Source organism: Thermobia domestica, chromosome 7 (assembly GCF_964235325.1).
Source record: "Thermobia domestica chromosome 7, izTheDome1.hap1.1, whole genome shotgun sequence".
Lineage (NCBI taxonomy): Eukaryota > Metazoa > Arthropoda > Insecta > Zygentoma > Lepismatidae > Thermobia > Thermobia domestica.
This window is the reverse complement of record NC_137460.1, coordinates 163,124,082-163,146,251: the sequence shown is the minus strand read 5'-3', so window position 1 is coordinate 163,146,251 and position 22,170 is coordinate 163,124,082. Positions and strand designations below refer to the sequence as shown.

Sequence of the window (22,170 nt, the reverse complement as noted above, 5' to 3'; positions counted from 1 at the left end):
CATGGAATGCACGTAGTTTGTAATGTACTACTGTGTACTGTTGCCATTGACAGTAAAACACGTTTGGATCGACAAAATGTTTTCATCTTTTTTCTCGTGCTATATCTTTATGGTGGTGTGTGTGTGTTCATCCATCTCCCTACATGTAATGTTCACATATGAATTAACCTTCCATTTGCATATTTCAGAATTTTTATATTCGTTACCATTCTCGAGAAAAAATTAGTTGCCATGACTTTTGCAATGACCCCCGTATATATATATATATATATATATATATATATATATATATATATATATATATATATAACGTTGATACGAATGAAATGCCGCTTTGACGCATGGTGGAAAACTTATCTCAGCAACACAACACAGCGAAGGACTGCGTCTAACGTCAAAATCTACGCGTCCAGTAAACAGACTGGAGTACCCAGTCAGTCAGGAGGCAGTGCGTTGTTGAAGAGCGTCGTATCAAAGTGCACCACAGAGAATTTACAACAGCAAGTGATTTTTCTTTACGAATTCAAACTGGGACGTTCTGCACAGTAAATCTCAAAATATATTAACAGTGCATTTGGACCAAGAATAGTGAATGAACGAACCACTTCCATTTAGTTTCTCAAATTTCGCTCTGGTGACACAGCATTACAAAATGTGTTTCATGCACACCGACCAATATCTATTGGGATGAATTCCTCAAGAATTCGTATTCTCGTAAAAAGTATTCGTGCCGTTGCAGGTAAGTTAGGTATACATGATACAACCGTTTTTCGGCAGCTTCTTGCCAACTGTTGAAAAAGTTGTAGTCAACTCATACCGCATGAGTTGACATTGGCCAACAAGAATCACCATCTGAATATATGCAATTCTCTGAGTAAGCAATAATCGGAAAAGTCTTCTGCATCGGATGCTTACTTGAGATAAAAATGGATCTGCTATAACAACCGCACTCAGGACAGTGGCTGAGTCTTAATCGAACCAGGACAGTTTCCGAAATTCCTTCATTCTGTTGCTGGTATGATGATCTATGGTGAGATTGATCTCCGTTAAGGCGAAACCATCACTCCAGTACTGAACTCTATAAAACATACCGCAAGCTTCCAGAAATGTAAATAAATAAATAAATAAATAAATAATAATAATAATAAAGGTGTTCTCATGTTGCTAAAATTGTTTGAGCAAATGTCACTTAAAAGGCTTTGCAGGCTATCATTCAATATGCGGAATCGGGTGGTGCAATATGCGGTTGAGGACTCGTTGCATCGCGGAATCCAGATTTCGACAGTTGTTGGCTGAAAGATGGCAAAAGTGTGTGGTTACAGACGAGACGTATTTTGATTAACCAGGTATTGAAATTTTCATCCTCCCCCCCCCCTCCCCTTTGAAATGATGCACTTGGGGAAAACATCTCATTCGCAACAACGTAATAATAATAATAATAATAATAATAATAATAATAATAATAATTAGGGTTAGGATCTTGATGATTTTGCATCTTTTTTCTGGATTAGTATAAACATTGCTCGTTGTGTTATAAATCTTGTTTTATTAAAAAGAAGTAATTTAAGACAAACTTGTTTGTGCATTTTTTGCATTTTTTGCCCATTTCTGTGTATAAGTGCATTTTTTAAAGTTTTTGGGCATTTTACGTGCATATTTAGTATTTATTCTTACTTTTAACTGCATAATTCTCATTTTTCTTATAAAAATAAATTGAAGCAGAATGCTTCCGCCTACACGATTCTAGTTCGAAAATTCGTTGGAGCAGGCGTGCCCAATGTCCGCAGACTGCAGTTTCTGGCGATTAGCCACATGAAGCCAAGGAGCGAGAGTTCAGTGACCTTGGCATTCACTGTTTTGGTGAGCTGTTGGTAGACGCCTAATTCTGCAGTTTATCTGGTTAAAATGCCGAAGATAAAAGAGAGTAGTGCTTCCAAGCTTAAACGATGTGTGAGTGAATTTGGAGCTGAAAAAGTATTTACAACAGATAGAAGTGTTCTCTACTGCAAAGTGTGTGATACGGCAGTTTCAGCCGAAAGAAAATTTACCGTTGAACAGCATGTTTCAAGGGACAAACACACACGGGGACTTAACTTACGTGCGAAACGAGAGGCAAACGCCGCGCAACAACTTCTCCCACAGTGTGGTACATCCAAAAATCATTCTGGTTTTTTCGAAGATTTGTGTGAAGCATTTATTTGTGCTGACATTCCGTTGAACAAAGTGGACAACTTGACATTGCGTGTCTTTTTGGAAAAATACACTTGTAAACACCTCCCCGATTCTTCGACATTAAGGAAGAATTACGTAAACAAACTTTACGAGAAAACAATGCAGTGCCTTAGACAAGAAATGGCCGGAAAGAAAATATAGGTGTCCATGGATGAAACTTGTGATTCGGAGGGACGAAATGTAGTGAATGTTGTTGGAGTGATGCATGAGTGTGGGCCGAGTAAAACATTTCTTTTGAATTGCGAAGTTCTGGAAAAGGTCAATTATTCCACGACCAGTAAGTTATTTGATAAATCAATGCATCTCTTATGGCCTAATGACGTCCTTTACGAAAACGTGCTGCTCTTTGTAACCGATTCTGCACCATATATGGTAAAAGCAGCGAACCCACTGCAGGCGTTATATTCGAAAATGATTCACACTACGTGCCTCGCGCATGGTTGCCACAGAGTGGCTGAAGAGATACGTGTGCAGTTTCCTGATGTTGATAAACTCATAGGAAGTGTAAAGAAAGTGTTCAGTAAGGCCCAACCACGTGTAGCTGCTTTTAAGTCGGAGCATCCTGAACTCCCTCTACCACCTAGCCTCGTTCTTACCAGGTGGAGAACGTGGCTAGAAGCCTGTAAATACTATTGTCAAAACTTCGAAGCTGTGAAGAAAACGATAGACTCTTTCGACTCCTCCGAAGCTTCCGCTATTCGAACTGCACAAGAGATACTGGTCAATCCTGAAATTCAAGGTAAGCTTGTGCACATTCAATCTAATTTTGGATTTCTACCAGGTGTAATTACTTCTTTAGAGAAATGTGGAGAAAAGTTGACTTCAATTGACTCAATCAAAAATGCAGCAAGTGCATTATTAAGTGTTCCTGGGGAAGTAGGGCTTGTACTGTCAAGAAAAATGACAGATATATCGAAAAAAAACTCAGGTTACCATGTTTTGTGTGCGATAGTGGACATTCTTTCAGGCAGAAAATTTGTACTGCCCAAATTAGAAAGTGATCTAGGAATTAATGATATGGTCTATTTTGAATATGCTACGGTGGATTCTGTAGAAACTGAAAGAACCTTTTCAATGTACAAATCGTTATTTGCAGACAACAGCCATGCATTCCAGTTCGAAAACCAGCCTTCATTTTTTTTAATTGCAGCTAAATGTTAGGTGCAACTTTTGAGAAAAACACAACAGAGTAGAACCACGTATATACATATACATATATATATATATATATATATATATATATATATATATATATATATATATATATAGGCCCTATAGGTAATGCACTAATAAATAGTAACGGATGATTCTCTGTGAAAGCATTTTTTTCAAATTATAGTGCATTTTTTTTAGATTTTTAGTGCATAATTGCATTTTTTATTTTGCATTTTCCCCGCATTTATAGTGCAATAAAATCCTAACCCTAATAATAATAATAATAATAATAATAATAGAGATGATAATGCAACATATAAGAGATTCACTTAGATAACAAATGTTAGTTACACGTTTGTACAAAACGTTAGTTACAAACACGTATTTCAGAATAAAATTTTACTTCTCAAAGAAACACTATAAATATTAATAATACCTTTCAGTACTTTTTTCATTGATCTCATATCTTAAAAAATAATTACTTACACTGAAGTGATTTTCGGAATGATATTTACACAAGCTGCTAATTTCGCTTTCACAAGTCCGCTACAAAAAAGAAGAAAATAATTCAATTACTCTACGGTAAACCTAGACTGTAATACGATGCAATGCGACTTCATTTTAAATAATTTACATTTTATAATAAAGATACTTACTTTATATCTATACAAAAATATATTTAAAAATGTGTAACACAATACCATTAATACGACAATGTTAATGAAAAATGAAACACATTAAAGTCTCTGCATACAATGTTGAACACATTACATTTATTACAAATAATCGTATGAAACCAAGGACAAGTTGCAATGTATTTTTACAAATTACCTCAAATTTACCAATCCCAAAAGTAGTGAACGGGAAAGAAAAATGTTCCAACCATACATTGGAATAAGTTATATATACACCTGTTTCAAAAAGAATATTGTAAGGATCTCCAGATTGCCGTACCAGGCAATAACCACGTGTGAACTACATGTGTTAGTAATAAATAAATAAAAACAAACAGACGACGGTCCCGAAGAGGAGTCGATCACCATCGCCAACAGTTGGAAGGACGAGAATCAACGATGGAAGCCGACAGGACAGAATAAAAAGGACCTGCACACCTCGACCAACATCAATCTTCCCGGATTGATCACAACACCTAAAACCCCTCTCACGACGCTTGGTCACCGAGAGGTACCCATCCTTATACCCACGACGCTTGGTCACCGGGTTCCTTTCCTCTTTCTCACGACGCACGGTCACAGAGAGAGAGATACCTAATCTACACCCCTCTCAGGACGCTTGGTCACCGGGCTCCTATCTAATCTTACCTAAATATTAGTGGAAATTTCTTATTATAATTTGTGTACATAAAACTTTTATAATAAAAGGGTGAAGGGGAGTCCAAATCCCGAGTACATTTATTGCTCTACCCAAGAAGTTTTACAATATACGTATTTCGAATGCAAATACGTCTTTATTAAACTTTAAGACATACGAATATGAAATTTTACACATATTTACGAACCTCTCAAGTTCAAATTACAGATGTTCAACATGTCCTCCATCAGCGACACGAACAATATCACATCGATACTCAAATTCCTCCCATACTGGGGCAAGCATGTTCTGCGTCACTGATGTTATGGCAGTACGGATTCGGTTCTTCAACTCTTCCAGGTTTTGTGGGAGTGGTGGTACTTGACGTTGTCTTTAACGAAACCCCACAGGAAGAAGTCACAGGGTGTCAAATCCGGTGACCGTGGAAGCCAGCTGAGACATGCTAAGCCACCAGTTCCTTGACAACCAATCCAACGGTTCGGTAGAGTTTCATTCAGATATTCACGCACTTGGCGACTCCAGTGAGAGGGTGCCCCGTCTTGTTGAAAAATGAAGTTGTCTCCGTGCAGCCTCGGAAGCAACCAGTTTTGTAACATAGCGAGATACTGCTGACTGTTAACCGTGTTTCCATTAAAGAAGAATGGGCCGTAAACAGATGATCGGGATATCGCACAAAACACACTGACTTTGGGCGAATCTCGTACATGTTCAATGACTGCATGTGGGTTCTGTAGGCCTTAAATTCGAACATTTTGTTTGTTCAACTGACCACTTACACGGAAAGTCGCTTCATCACTGAACACGATGCGTTGTGCAAAAGTGTTATCATTGTCAATAGCATCCAGAATCTCGTTACAAAATGCCACACGTTTGCGTTTGTCATAAGGACGCAGAGTTTGTAACAGCTGTAACTTGTACGGCTTCATACGTCTCAAAACACGACAAATTGTTGTTGTCGGCACTTGTAACACCTGACTGACACGACGAGTTGATTTTGAAGGACTACGTTGGAAAGCAGTTTGAATTCGTGCAACATTTTCTTCAGGAACACGAGGGCGGTCAGGACTCTTTCCTTTACATACACATCCTGTATCTACAAACTACCGATACCATCTGCGAATGTTCCACCCATTCGGAGGATCAATTTGATACCTCAACCTGAAACGTCTTTGCACTGTAATCAGGAAATTGCACTTCGCAAATTCGAGAACACAAAATGATTTCTGCTGCGGAGTAGCCATTTTAAACATGACGGCTACCAAGCAAAACAGAAGACAACTGACATCTAGCGGCTATTAATATAAACTAGACTATATATTCGTTTCTCCAATAGCCGAGCCGAGGCGCAGCGATCGATAGTTTGGACAAAATAATTCTTCGTAATACGTATATTCTTTTTGAAACAGGATATATATATATATATATATATATATATATATATATATATATATATATATATATATATATATATATATATAAAGCAGAGAGTACAACGGTGGTTTTAACAAATGTACGAACAGTACAATACGATTTCATGAGTTGTGCATCAAGGCTAAGGGAGACCGTGATGATGAGATGTGTAATAAAAGTGGACTGAAGAATGTGGAAAGAAACGAAAGAACTCCGAGAAAACCTACTCGTACGGTACAGCACAGCCCGCCTGGCGGAGCTGGGATCGAACCAGTGCCCCACGCGCCAGAGGTTAAGGCTCTACCACTGAGACCCCGCAAGGAATAGTTTATTTCATTATGTATGTAAGTACAGTTTGCTCACAAATAACTCCTTTATTTGAAGTTACAAAATAAGAACTTATTGGAATATGTTGTATACAGTACTAGTGAGTACATTTCCTTAAAATCTTTGTTTCTTCTTTGTATGTAAAATCCTTGTACCACTAGAAGGTAGTGAAATAAATTTAACAATAGCGCTCACCCGATATCAACGGAGGTGGGGTATGTTAGAATTTCATTAAACAAAGGGAGTCGTCTTGGTGCAGCGTGCTTTCAAGCGCAAATTTAATGTGGATCCCCCACCCTCACCCCCGCCCCACCTGCAAAATAATCTATTTTGAACTGATACAACAATTCTGTTGAGGAAGGATGCATCTCTGATAATTCAGACCAACCACCAAGTTCAAATCAAGTTGTTGATCGAGTTAGATAAACTTTTTGCTGAGCCCTAAAAAGTCAACGCGCCAAGGGTTATAAAGATACTTCAATTCTACACTGATCCCCTGCACTTAATGAACAATGAACACAACCTGTTGTCGAAGATCATTTTTAGGGAAGAGGTAACATTCCACTTAAACGGTAAAATATAACGTGTTTTGCGATAGATCAGAACGAAAACTGTATGGCGAGTTTACTTTCACCGATGATACAATGACATACTATGTCATTGCACAGTTACTTGCACATATTATGTTAACTGGTTTATGAGGAGATTACTAACTTCTTCAACAAGATAGAGCGGGCCATACTGGCATTGTGGTGTCCGTAAGTTTCTGAATTACAACTTTCAGAACAGGTGGATTCGTCACGCTGGACCAAATAACAAAGTGTTCCTCAAGTTACTCTCGTGATCAATGGACATTATTATTTGTGACTTTTTCCTTTGAGAGTATGTCAAAGACCAACTCTTCCACCATCCTAAACTATGGCTGATCTGCAGGAACGCACTATTGAAGCTCTCAGCTGCATCACGTTGGAAATACTTCGGAGACTTTAATCCGAGCTCGATCGAATGGATGTTTAAGGGATCATACGTGAAACGCACACTGAGTCTGTAATGAACTGATACCACATGAAGCCTGGCGAATTTACTTCCAATCGGTCAATAGAAGTAAAAGAATATTTTAATAAATTTTGATTTTACAGTTACGTCAAATTAAACAGTGTTTTCATTGGCACGCTGTATTTCTCGTAATTGAAACACAATTCACGGTGTGTGGGTTAAACGAATGAAATGAAGGCTGTGACGCAACGTGTGGTGAAAAGTGCAACTAAGCAGTGAATGATGAATCGCTTCGTATATAGTGAGGTAAATTTCTACATTCCTGGAATTCACCAAGCCATTCAAATGTTTAAAAAAATGTAAAAAGTTTTCATAGTAAACTTGGGACTTTCAACTTGTGTGTGATCTCTATGGATTGTCGAGTAACCTATATGTCCTGGGCTAATTAACAATCCTTGTCTCCAGCCCTTTATTAGCTATTCGACACCCCCTCCCCCTATCCACTTTCCTTTTTCATTACACAATGACTCCCTTAATACAAACACACACTATTAAAAAAATCACTGGAGAAAATACTTTCGCCTAGACGTTCGTGGGAAGATAAACTGAGTAATATAGATAGGTAGTACAAAGACGTAGCAACTCCACAGCCCTTCATATATTAACAGTGATTAAAGGGAACTCGGAGAACAGCCTTCAAATGCCATAGTATAGTAGGTAAAAATGTTGCACTTGTTATGATTAGACATCGGATTTTTATGCTCTTAAAATTCATGAAATATGCATGCAACTATGCTTTCAAATATGTTAAAATATGCATTAACAATGCAATAAAAGAGAGCTTTTGATAACATGCAGCAAAGTTGTGACAACGTTTTGTAGGTGAAATTTAACATCAAAAGTGTGCTTTACCTTTCAGGGACTTCTCTTCAAAATTTAATTTTACAGTATTTACAGTTTATATACTTCTAACCTTTTAGAACACACACAGATTAGGACATTAAAATGAACACAGTGATATGAGAACACTATTACTAGTTTTTCTTCACAATTGTATTTTTACTTTACATGAAATAGTATGAACCTCACTTTTATACGTGTTTTCACTGTACAGAAAAACATTCGGTTTTAAGGATTTACTCCTTCCCGTGATTAGTCTTACGGTATATCACGAGATGCTTATATATATATATATATATATATATATTTAAGTGTCAGTTTGTGACGTTCGTAGTCAGAAAATGTCCTCTCAACATTAACAGGTGTTACTGGACAATATTTATAGACAGAAGCAAGTACGGTATTTATATGTTTTGGCAAGTTAAAATCTAACCCTTGAATGAATTTATCCATTGGTTCAACTGTTCTGTAGTCGGGATTTCTGACAAGAACACCCATCAATTCTTTTTCACAGAAAGCCCGAATTTACCAGAAACTAATTGGAGCTCACGCTGAACTTCATCTAGAGCGAACCTTTCACTGAGCAGCATTCCTCGCTTCTCTTGTTTCTGAATTGATGTTGATACGTTACAATGAGTCTTTTTCATCATATTTATCTTAATGCCTTGGCAGTTGTAAGTTTCTTTGCTCTGCTGATCGGTTGTTAATAATATTGGTTCTCCATTCTTCCATTCTCCCACACAAAAAGAAATCTTGCTGTACAGACATTTAAATGCATTGAAAATACAAGCCAAAACTAGATTTATTGTATGCTGTAAGCATATGTATGAAATAAAACTTATAGAATATGCTGAATATGCTCTTACGCACTAATATATACATTAACCTTTGAAATATGCATTTATATACATTACAAAATTTCAAATTCAAATTGAATTATTGTTGTTACAAACCTCCACCAATTTTAACAAAGATGCATATAAGCAAACAAAATATGCATTTGCATAAAAATCCGATGTCTAGTTATTATATAATCTACTTATTTTCTCGGATATATTGTGCTGCTATAAATTCATGATTTATAACCGAAGAGTTTGACGGTATTAAGGGATCTCATCAGCCTCGTCCACATTTTTTTTACGGTTGTAAAACATTACAGATATTAAAGAATAATACTGACTTTTAAAAAACTAGTACGAATTTTATTACAAACACAGTTTTAAATAATTTGAATGTTGAGAATTTAATGTATTATAGATTTTACTTAGAGGCGATTCTTTTGAGGAAATAACTTAAATACATATATATAAAGTAAATTAATTTGTGTGTGTGTGTGTGTGTGTTAATATAACTAAATATCATGGGCAATAGACGACATGTTAAAGGTAAAATTTAGTAACTTGTGTACCCTTATTTTAATTGAAAATAATGATTTTACATTGACTTAGTTCAGTTTAATTTTCACATTTGATGAGGTTTTTCTTTCTTTTTAAAAACGTTTATAATTTTATACAATGGCATGCAGAAATGTAATGTCTTCCTCTTTTATACGTAAAAACGATTGAAGCAATCTGTGTAAAACAAACGCATGTATCTACAGAGCACACAAGAAACTTTTTATATAATTGCCCTGGCCCCAACTTCCTGCTTCACTGCATTGTCAGAATCAAAATGAATTTTTCCCAGGTGTTCCTTCAGTTTCGAAAAAAAGAAGAAAATCTGATGGGGCCAGTTCTGAGCTGTATGCCGGAAGAGGAATGACAGTGAAACCAAAACATTAAATCATCTTAGTTGGCATTGCATTAGTGTGAGGACCAAAATTATGATCCTGAAGAAGCTTTATTTGTGGACAAATTCGTCAACTCCATGCTTTCGGTTTTGTGAGTGTTATAGTACTAATCAGAACTGATGTTCTCTTATTAACGAATTCCATATGCACTACATAATGAATGTCCCAGAAGGCCGTTAGCATGAATTTGCCTGCCGATGACACAGACTTAAACCTTTTTGGTGTAGGCGAGCTTTGTGGCAGCACTCCATGGAGGTGCACTTGTTTCCAGAGTTGAAATGGTGTACCTCAGTTACATCATCTGTGACAAAATTGTTTTAAGAACTCATCATCTTAACGTTCATAGGGCTGAAGTATCTCTTTGCAAACATCCACACTGTTTCATGTCAGGAATCAGCTTTCCCGGCACACACAGTGTACGACCTTTCCAGTATCCAATATATGCGATTATTGCTTGCACTCGCTCCTGTGACATGCACACTTCATAGTAAGCTCTGTTTGTGTGCTGTGCCAGGTTCTTTTTGTCATCTAAGGCAAAGTTCGCTCCCGTAGGGATTTCGTACAAGCACGAACAACCAAATGTCTTACCGTACTGATGTCTACACAATCCTCTTTAAAAACATCCAACACTCTTCAATGAGGCACATCTTGTGCTGAGATAAATTCAATCACAAAACGTAGCTTCATATCCTAGAAAGATAGGTGGCATTCCTTTTCAGAAAGCTTCGTAGTTGATTATGTTAAAAGTATGAATGATAGATGAATTTTACCAGGATGGTGACAAAAATCACAGGAAAAAATTCCCACACATTTCCCGGTTTCCCAGAACATTTAATTGAAATTTTGCCTGCATATGTAATTCCCAATGAACTCCTACGTTCATGAAAAAACAAGACGAAGAAAACATGACAACGATGATACGTAAGTACTATATTTTTCCTCTAATCAAATCATCATCATCATCATAAGTATTCTGCCTTTATTGGCAGGTCACCTGCCACAGCTGAGAAGCTTCCATGCTCCACGGTTCTCCGCTAACTTCTTCGTCTTTGCGTATGATCTTTCTGTTTTTATATCATCCATTAATTGTAGTCTCCTTCGCCCCTCCCTCTCTTTCCCGCCACCATACCTTCTAGGACGTCCCTCATGATACAATCTCTTCTTAGGTAATGTCCCAACCAGTTTCTCTTCCTCTTCCTAATAATATCTAAAAGTGTTCTTTTCTGACCCACCACTTCTAACAATCTCTCATTCGTTTTCCGCTCGACCAAACTATTCTTTAAATTCTTCTCCACATCCACATTTCGAAGGCTTCCAGGCGATTTTCATCACCTTTACGTAATGTCCACGTTTCCGTCCCATACAGTACAACACTCTACACGAAGCATTTTATGGGTCTTTTTCTCAACTCTTTATTCAAGGTCCCATAAAACAGACTTTTCTTCCTCCTAAAGGCTTCTTTCGCCATTCCTATCTTTGCTTTTATTTCACGTTCGCACTTTATGTTATTACTAAGAATACTACCCAGATATCGAAAACTATTCACTTGTTCTATTTTCTCCCCTCCTACTTTTCAACTAGAACAATAAATAATATAAAAACAAGTACAACGTATGTTATCATGAAATTACAGAACTTACCCAACAGAAATTCCTGCACAAAACAACAAATTAGACTTCCTAAATCTATAATTTTAGTCACATGGAAAAAATCAAGTAAGACATTTATTGAAAAAGAGTGGATATATATACACACACAACTGGCTGCGGTATGCTTTAAAAAAAATCAACACTATTATATAATTCATTTCACTTCTCCAAACGATTTATTTCCTCATCAATATTGCGTACATCACCAATTAGTTTTATTCTTCTTAGTTTTACACTCGTTCAGTATGATCTTACTTTACCTGTCTTCAGTTTTTTTTTTTTTTTAAATGTTTTTTAACGCTAATTTTTTGCTTCTGCAAAATGAGTACGAGCACTTCGTGCATAATGAATCATGTTTTTCTTTATGAATAATTCCTCAAGGCCACCAGAAGAAGCTATTGAATCCTACTCAAGTCTGAGTGCTACTAAAGTTTCTTCTTTTAAATTATCTACTACATATTGTGTATTGATTGAAAAAAATCCCTTTCCAGATTTCAATTTTCAAGAGAGAAAATCAAAACAATTTTAACGACAACTCTCAAATTATTTTACTCTGAAGTATTCAAATTCCTTAGCCAAAAGTTACACAAACACTGACCAGTTCTAGAATACTGACTTACACTTATTTTATAATTTGGATTTGAACAAAACTCTTTGAACTGCAACACAATTCTATCTGCCCTGTTGCCATCTAACCAATTATTTTCAACTAGTTCAGCAAAACGAGACTTCATGCGATTTATTCCATCAACTCGTGCAGAACAAGATTGAAACACGAAAGAACTCTAGTCAACTTATAATTTAAAGGTGACTTCTTTAAAAGTCTAAGGACAAATTTCGGGAGACATTTTCGGCAATTTCAGCGAAAATTTAAAATGTCCAAATCCGTTATTCGCTGCTAACATTTCTCAAAGACAGTTTGTGTAGCACAATCAATGTCAACGTTTCTCACAGGAAGATTTTCTCTATTTTATTTTTCCGCTTAATTCGTATACATGAAATCCAAAAACTAAAAGTTTGTGGTTTTACAAACATATTTTTCATAAAATTTATCACATCCGATAAAATATTGTATATAAAAATAAAAAAGAGGAGCGTCAGTCTCAAATTCAGTAAGGAAAGGTTCTACGCCCAAAGCAAGTGCTTTAAAAAATGTAAGTTTAGGAGTTCGCATTTTTTTTTTTTTTATTCCAACATACTGGACATGAGCTAATAACTCAAAGAACTGGAAATTTCCTTATCCTTCCTAACACACTTAAAAAAAAAAAAAAAAAAAAAAAAAAAAAAGACAGGGATAAATCTCAGTGGTTCGCTGAGCAACACTACTATATTCAAGCAACGCAGAATAAAACTTCACTGGAAAAATTTTCTGAGCTTCTATACGAGTGTACTCGATACGGGGTACTGGAACATCCTTAAGTAAGTTACATAGAGCTCCTAGAAATTGAACGGTTTTCCAGTTTTTGCCTCAACTGCAACCTTAAATGCTCCATGCAACGTAAGTTCAAACACAGCTTCTTATACAGGATCATTTGGAGAAGTCTTGATATCTGTCTTGAAGATACGAATGCACATTTTCCTTTTTACAGTACTTCAAAATCGCATATTGTCGTCGTCTTCTTTTACAACTGAATTCTCGTGACTGTAAGGAGTCGTGAAATTTGACCTAGATTTACCGATTTTACCACCCAATAGCACGTGAGGCTGAGTTCTAGTCTTCAAGCCCCATCCACGAAATTTTGCTAGTGTTATCTCTCGCCCTATGCGGAGAACATCTCCCGAGAGTACAGTATTGTGGGATTGCCGCACTTCGAAACTGCAAGGTTTCGTTTTGATAATTTTTGTTGTTATTGTTTTTGTAGTGTTTTATATTTTTGCTGTTATTATTGTTACCGTTCGTGTTATAGTTAAGACATGTTTTTTTGTTGCTCGTTCACCATGTTAGGCAACAACGTTGGTACGCTTCTGCTATTTGACGTTTTCTCAAGTGCGTGTTCGGAAAGCAGCTCCACTAATCGCATCGAATTCTACCAGTGTATCACACGTAAGGTAAAGCAGTTCTATGATTGATGTAGGAGCACAGGCTTCACGAGTTCTTGTGGTCATTATAGTTTACTTTTAAAGTACAGTGATAATCCATAAACGGAAGTATGTTGTCACGTTGAGGACACATTTTTCCGGCAACCTCACTGTCTGGGAACATAAGTGATACTTCGACACCTTTAGTATCAGTACGCATTGATGTATGTAGCTACACATTGAGTACACCACAGTAATTCGAAAATTAATATATCATTGAATAGTTGATTCAACTGCAGTTAGTGGATGATTTACCAATATGATATTCCACTGCACAAGCGAAAGCACAAGATAACGCGCATAACTATAGTAAGTTTATTACATATGGTTAATGGAAAACACAGATAAGTCTGAAAATCTAATTAAAAAACAAGCACTCAACCAAGTCTGAAGTCGTCTTAAAATTTTAATTTCAATGTTTTAAAATCTCATTCTTAGCAAATCGAAATTCCTGGTCTCTTCCCGATTTTCCAGGTTTATCACCACCCTGTTTCCAACTTCAGCCCCAGTGGGGGTAAGACTCCCTACAACTCTAGAAGTGGGTGGGGGTGACATAATGAAAACTTTTGGTATTAGTTTCGAATCCGTAGTTTTCAGGGTAGCTGAGATGAATAGTGGCACTTCTGATCCCATTTAAGCGGAAGTTTAGCCCTCATTAGCACCCCTGGGACGGAGGAAGGGGTTACGCTGACATGTAGAAATAATCGAAAACGACCGATATTAGTGTCGAATTCGTAGTTTTCGGGGGTACTAAGTTGACTGGTGACAGTTCCAATCCCAATTAAGCCCAACTTCAGTCCCCAGTGGGAGTTAAGACCTTTAGCATCCCTATGAGAGTGGGAAGTAGGGAACGAGTAACAATAATAATAATAATAAAAACTTTTATTAGTAGCAAATACATAGATTTTGAGGTCCCTGAGACGAACACTGAAACTCCTGATGCTGTTTAACTCCACGTTTAGCTCTTGTTATTACTCCTAGGTGGTGGGAAGGGGGGAAAATGTAAAAATAATCGCAAACGACCGATATTAGTCACATTCACGATTACATTTAACCCTTATCCGGGCAACCGGGGCCTCCCAGGCCCAGTAGCTTTATTTTTCTAAAATTTCTCAATAACCATACATATTTCGAAGACATAAAATACTGAATTCTTCTATCTTTCGTCGAAGTTAAAATCATGAACATATCGAGTTAGTAAAGCTTTTTTTTTTTTAATTTGAAAATCTTTTCCTGACGTAACCGGGCAACCGGGGCCTAGGAGGCCCCGTATAACTTTAGTGAAATTCCTGTCAAATATTGGATCAAACTGTCACATAATTATATATTGAACACGTGACTATTGTAACCTTTAGTCGGAACAGTATGCGGCAACAGACATTGAATTTTGAGTGTTCTGCACTTAAAATATATACTGGGCCTGACAGGCCCCGGTTGCCCGTTTACGTTACAAAAATGTCTGGACCGGATTTGCTATTCTGCTTGGTCGGCTTACAAAAGCGTGACACGAAGTTTCGCTACTTGACAAAAATATATACCGGTACATTTTAGACTAGTCTGAACAGTAAGTGACAATAGGCATTGAATTTTGAGTGTTCTGCACTTAAAATATATACTGGGCCTCACAGGCCCCGGTTGCCCGTTTACGTTACAAAAATGTCTTGCCCCGATAAGGGTTAAGCTCAAGTTTAGGTAAGAACGAGCATGTCAACTTGACTGGAAATTTACAGGGTAACGTTGAAGGTGTTGCTCTATATCTATCTATATATCTATCCAGCATAACTGTGGAATGCTTGTAGCAATTTCAACCGATCTTGACAGACATATGACTAATAATCTTTAATAAAAAAAAATAAAAAAAAAAAAAAACGATATTAGTGATTAGTGTGTAATCTATAACCTTTCGTGATCGCTCAAATGAATACTGACGCTCTAAATTCCGTTTAAATCGAAGTTCAGTCCCATTTTCAGAGGGAGGGGGTTGAAGGGATGAAACAATATGTCAAACATGACTGAGATTAGTGTCGAATTTATAGTTTGGGGGGAGGGGGTCGGGAAAACTGCTGAACTCATTTGAAAATTACTTTTAAAGCATAGCATCCACCTCAAGTTTTTAACCATATTTGTAGCAGTAAGATCTTCAAAAATCTATGCCAAAAGTAGAGTATCTTCTTTATCATCACACTTTCCTTGAAATATGTATCGTAAGTGGGAAGGGGATTCAAATATTTTCCATACACCTATTCCTCCTGTGCGAAGAACAGGCATTTCAGCTAGTTCTTCTTAAAGATTTCGACTTGTTTTAAATTCCTCTGGTATATACCAGATTGATCCATGGAGAAAATGTTGACTGTGAAGGACGCTGACTGATTCATTTCTTCATCGACGGATTTTAATTTTTTTTTTAACCTCTTTAATGTTTTAATTTCACTCAACATTTGATACAAATATGTAATTGAAAATACTAACTCGGCAACCGATTGCGTCAGCAGAGAGTTGAATATTTTAAATTTCACTTCAAGCTTCTGAACCCAGGGTTACTCTCACCACCTCTTTACAAGCAGGCATCATCAATGTGCTACTTATTGTGTGGGGTTTCTTGGCCTTTACGGTGAATTCGATTATCTTATAACGAGCTTTCTGTGCATTTTCTGAAACACGTGCTGTAGGAGTCATGAACGTACTGTACTTTTTGTTTTGTTCCAACAACCGACGAAAATACTGTACAGAGACGAAAAAGATTCAAATACTGTGCAAGCACGGAACACGTTATCTGGGATGAAATATAAAATTTCACAATTAATTTCTTACAGTAGGCGAAAGTTCGCATCACACTTTCACCTTGCCAGTGCACATCAGTGTGCCGAGACACACCGGTTGTGGAACACTGCGATAGAAGGTACCTCGGAACACAATATATGAAGGCCATTAGGATGGAGAACATACCATTCTTATTATCTGCAACATCGTATATCTGGATGTTCTTTACAATGGACTACAATTCTTGATATGGCATTATAATATCTTACACAATGCCAGATTTCATACGTAGCACGTATTGGAAAAAATTATATCCATAATTTTAAACACAAATCAATAAGAGACACACTTTCTCTCCAAGTGTAAGCCTATATATTGAGTTGTCCCTGAAGATAATACACAATTTTCTTTAATTCCTGCGTTTACATATTACCAGTGTACGTACGTGTATATATATATATATATATATATATATATATATATATATATACAGTTATTTTATTAAAGTTTCTTTGCATTAGGGAAAGTACTTTTGTATGAAATACTACGATAGGGCGTATTTCGAATAAATAGACACAATGTTATAAAGAATTGAAAATTTGACTTTCTTCAAAAGGTTTTACTTCGAAAAAGTGTTCAAATAAGTACCACATCAAATTCCATAGGTTTTCAATGGATTGAAAGATCATAATGCCATTTACTATAATTTGATATTTCAAAATATTTCGCAGATATGACAAATATTTGAAAGTTTGCAATACTGCTTAAAATTATGTAATTGTGAAAACTGTTGCTGGAATGTTATAGAAACAAAGAGAAGCAACATACATTATAAAAAATTCCCCCTAGCTACATCATTTTAATCTGTAATCTCTACACGACTTTCATTTTATTACAATCTCTGCCCATGATTTCCATATCTCCAGAAGGATTTTAGATATCAAATTTCTGTAAGTGGTACTATGATCTTTATGTCTTTTCATAACCAGCTACGTAATCAGATATGATACTAATTTAAGAACTTTTTAGAAATAAATCTTTTTTGCATAGTCAAAAATTTTCAATTCTTTTTAACTTTGCATTGTATCTATTGCTTCAAAATATCATTGTCATAGTTTTTGTCACTAGGATACTTTGGATGCGTGTTGCATAGTTCGTCTCACTTACATTATTGATGTTGTCCATTGGATGCTTGTTACGATATAATGTCCTCACTAAATAAAAATGAGATTATTCGAAATATGTAATAATCTTTTCAAAAATTACTGGTCAGATTATTACGTATTTTCAAATCTACATGTAAAACGAAAGACTTCGCATACCATATTTATTACGCGGTGACCAAAGACGCTATAGTATTGAAAACATTCGAAATTGAAAGGCTCTACAACAGTAACAACGCCAGTGAGACGGGGATCAAAAGTACCTTAGTGTCTACATACAATGATAATGATATGACATGTTTCGAATAAACAGGAACCAAGTTACAAAGGAATGAAATACTGACTTCCCACTTACTGTGATATTTTTTTCGCGACTTCTTCGTTAGGTACTGTAACATATGCCACTGAGTGTGTACCAGCTACGTAACTTGTAGCCATCGTTGTGACTGTTCTTCTAAATAGAGACAGCAAAACTGGCATGCACAACGAAAGACTCCCAACAGCCTAAAAGACAAAATAAAAATAAATAAATAAATAGTTTTGTAATATACATCATTGCAAAGCACTTTTTGGACTCAGTTAATATCTTTTATTAAAAGATTTTCTTCCAGATAAGAACTACGCATTTATAATTTTAATTATATTTAATTGGAAAAATAGAGATGGGAACTAAGCTCACCACACATCAAATAAGTCTAATAAATAAACACAAATAACTAAATTTTGTCGACCACAGATGTTTGAGGACTGTAATGGCAGAGAATTTTGTTTAGAATTCAGCTATGACAGTGTAAACTTGGAACTGTTGATGGGAGTACGAAAGGAAAAAATGAAGTGAAATCTTTGAGTTTTACGTCCCACGGTTATGCCGGTTAGGCTAAAGGAGACGGTGATTATGAGAAATGATGAAATGGTGGAATGAATGAAGTGGGAGGAAACGGGAGAACCCCGAGAAAACCCACGTACACGGTGTTTGTCCACCAGAAAGTTCACTTGGCGGGGGCTGGGATCGAACCCGGGACCCCAAGCGCCAGAGGTGAACGCTCTACCACTGAGCCACCGCGGCCCCAGGGAGTACGAAAGGAAGTTGGGTTGGAATGAAAGGATCGAAGATTCACAAGCAACATATATGACCCAACAATTAGGTGTTAGAATAGGGAAAAATTGACAAAGGAAAGTGCAATTGGAAGGGGGTGTCCAAAGGGATGTCTCTCGTCGACGTTATTTAATACCTAGAAAATATATTGAACAAGGCCCAGTATAATAAAGACGGTATTTTGACAGGAGGTAGAACGATGAAGTATATACGGTTTGCAGATGATATGTCGCTTGTTTCGGAACCTGAAAATAACAGTAGTAATATGTTTAAAAAACTTGAGGAGAAACTAAATATTATGGGATGAAAATAAACATTAGAAATACAAAAGCAATAAAGTTTTATAATGAAAGAGACACTACGCATAAACCATAGAAAATAAGGGTTTGGAGGAGAATGAAAAGAAATAGCAGGATCGAACGGAAAATGAATGAGAAAGTATCAGAAACAGTAAGTGAAAAAAGAACGATTTTCGATATAACTGAAAAAAGAAAGAAAATATGGTTGGGACAATTGCTGAAGGGAAACTGTATCATGACGGGCGTGCTACAGAGAAAGGAAGGAAAAGGAGGAGGAAACAAAAGTCTACAGTTGATGGACAGTATTCAACCAGAAACAATACGTGAAGACGAAAGGTTAACTCAATACCGCGGTCGCATGGAAATTTGCAGTTTGCGGCAAATAACCTGCCAACAATGACAGAACAATTATGATGATGCAAACCTATTCCTATATTTTATCAATAGAAATATCGAGAACTGTCTTTACTTCCGTAAATCCCTACTTTATTCACTTTATTAAGAAACGCAGAAAATCTAGGTAGTCGAGTGTGGATTCCCTGAGCGACCAAATAACTAACGTGGGCAGCCAGTATGAGATTTTTTTAAAATTGTGAAATGGCGTTTTCCTTGTTTTTATTATTTTTAATTTCGACCAACAATGGGAGAGATGGAACTATGGTGATAGAAAAAAAAATCGAGATTTCAATGGATACACACATTTTACGATCCCTACATACGAAATACAAAGTACGGCCGTATCACTAAACTTTGCAGCTGCCATTTCTTATGTCAAATCATGTCATGAAGCTGTTAGTACGGACCCATTTATTTATGAAATTAGAACAAAATTATAATAAGTGTTTTCGGAAAACTCTGTCCGAAGAAAACTCACTCCCGAGAGCAAACTACCACTTCCTGATTTTTTCATGGGCAATTGTTTATGCCACATTGTAGGATTCTCAGTACTTTTATTTATTATTTATAAAATATGAACGAAAACAATTGAACTATTTTTCAGAAAAGGGCCTGAAAATAACTTTCCGAGGATAAATTATCCCTTAGGATTTTTCCATGAAGAATTACCTACGCCACGTTATAGAGTTCCTGAAAAAAAATAGCTTTAGCACACTAAAAGGCATTTAAACACATTGAGAAGAAAATGGATCAAACAGTATTCAAAAAGTCTGTGCTTGTCCAAAAAGCACTAAATATTCCAGCAGCATGTATTTGTAACACTTATCCTTCTCTCGTACTTTAAAAACAAACTTGTGTTAATTTTTGCAGTAATATCTTAGATATACTGTACTTGGAAAACAGTGTGGTAACTTCATTCTGGCCTCTAGCTATATAACGATAAGATCATTCATAATGAGTGTGCGGATGGTAGTACCTAGTTATATCATAAATACTGTCACAAGTTTGAATGTGAATAACACAGAGAGTATTAACACCAAGGCAATTTATTTTGGTCATATTTTACATTGATATGCTGTACACCTACGCACGAATCATTTTTCGAAATGTCCCCCCTTGGCCTTGATGCAGGCATGAAGTCTGTTCTGTCCGGCCACTGGTCAATGGCATTACGCACCACGTCCATGGGAAAATTGCTCACTGCTCGGGTCAAGGATTGTTTCAGACTGTCAAGAGATGGATGCCGTTTAGGGCAGACCTTTGCCTGAAGGACTGCCCAAAGTTTGTTGTTCAACGGGTTAAGGTCCGGGCTGCTAGAAGGCCAATGAGCGGTAGAAATAAAGTCGGGGACGTTCCTTCCCGCCAGTCCTGGGTTGTTTTCGCTTTGTGGCCTGGGGCGAAATCCTGCTGTAACGTCCACTTTTCTCCAGGGAACATGGTAGCAGACAATGGTTTCACTATAGGTGTTAGCACTGTGTCCTGGTACGCCTTGGCAGATGTTTTACAATAACACTTTGTTCGCAAAAATGCAACTGGGTTGTGCCTCAGTAGCTCACTCCCCACCAAACCATCACTGAGGCAGGACGATGTGAACTCTGAATCCTTGGGAGCTGCCTCAACAGCTGCAGTAGATGGATGACGTGGCATACACACGGTCATTTTGGGCGTTGTAGGCCTGCTCAATTGTGAACACCTTTTCGTCAGTGAACAGAATCTTTCTGTGCAGATTGTTGGCGTAACGCCGCAACAGTTTCTTTGATTTAAGGACCCACTGCGACAATGTTTGGGCCAGAAAGTGACCAGTCCGCCTCTTATACGCCCGTAAATGTAGGTCACTCCTGAGCATACGAGACATGAAATTGCTGCTGATGTTCATCTCAGCAGTCATCACACTTTGTGTTCGAACAGGATTTCTTCGAATTCTTTCTGCAACTGCTTTCTGGACCTGCGGGGTTCGTATCGTTCGTGGTCTGCCACTCCTTGCGCGGTCAGCTGCCGTTCCAGTCTCGGTGTATCACTGTATGGCGCGATACACGAATCTCTTGCTGATTTGTAGGGGTTTCAAGAGGTTGAAAATCTCACCTGCTGTCTTACCGACCTTGGGTAGTGCAATTACTGCTACACGATTTTCGTAATCGCCTCACTCCATCAGAGCTCAGTAGAATATAAACATATCGTGTCCCTAGTTTGACAAGGTTCTAACTGACATTTTTGTCAAAATTGAGTTATACACAGTAAGTAACATTGGAAATTGAGCTTTATTTAAATATATGACTCTTATTGTTGTAACTCGAAAAATAGACGGTCTACTAATTTGACAAGGTTCTAACTGCTTCTGACTCTAATGTAGTATTCAGCTTGACAAGGTTCTAACTGAAACTTGAGAAGCTGTAAGTTACAGAAGTATTCCTTTTTTTTTTTTTCTTTCTTTCTTTCTTTGTTACTTGCCTTGCATTGAAGAGATAATTAAAATGTAAGATTTATTCTTTTATCTTGAGAAGTAAATAATGATACTTTTCTTCCACCATTTTTAAATATTTTTGGCACACCTATTCTGAGTACACTATTTTGTTCCACTTCCTGAACC

At 36.8% G+C, this 22,170-nt stretch overlaps 1 protein-coding gene across 4 annotated transcripts in view; it reads right to left on the bottom strand.

The window, feature by feature from the left end:
• The window catches only part of LOC145690551 (protein CutA homolog), a 106,880-nt gene that overhangs the window by 44,217 nt on the left and 40,493 nt on the right, over positions 1 to 22,170 (bottom strand). For all 4 annotated transcript variants that reach the window (XM_081765543.1, XM_081765542.1, XM_081765544.1 and 1 more), the window contains exons 2-3: positions 18,148 to 18,296; positions 3,874 to 3,933 (exon numbers count right to left, since the gene is read on the bottom strand). In XM_081765543.1, coding sequence (XP_081621669.1) covers positions 3,874 to 3,933; positions 18,148 to 18,272 — 185 coding nt within the window. In that variant the 5' untranslated portion in view covers positions 18,273 to 18,296. The remainder of the gene's footprint in view (positions 1 to 3,873; positions 3,934 to 18,147; positions 18,297 to 22,170) is intronic.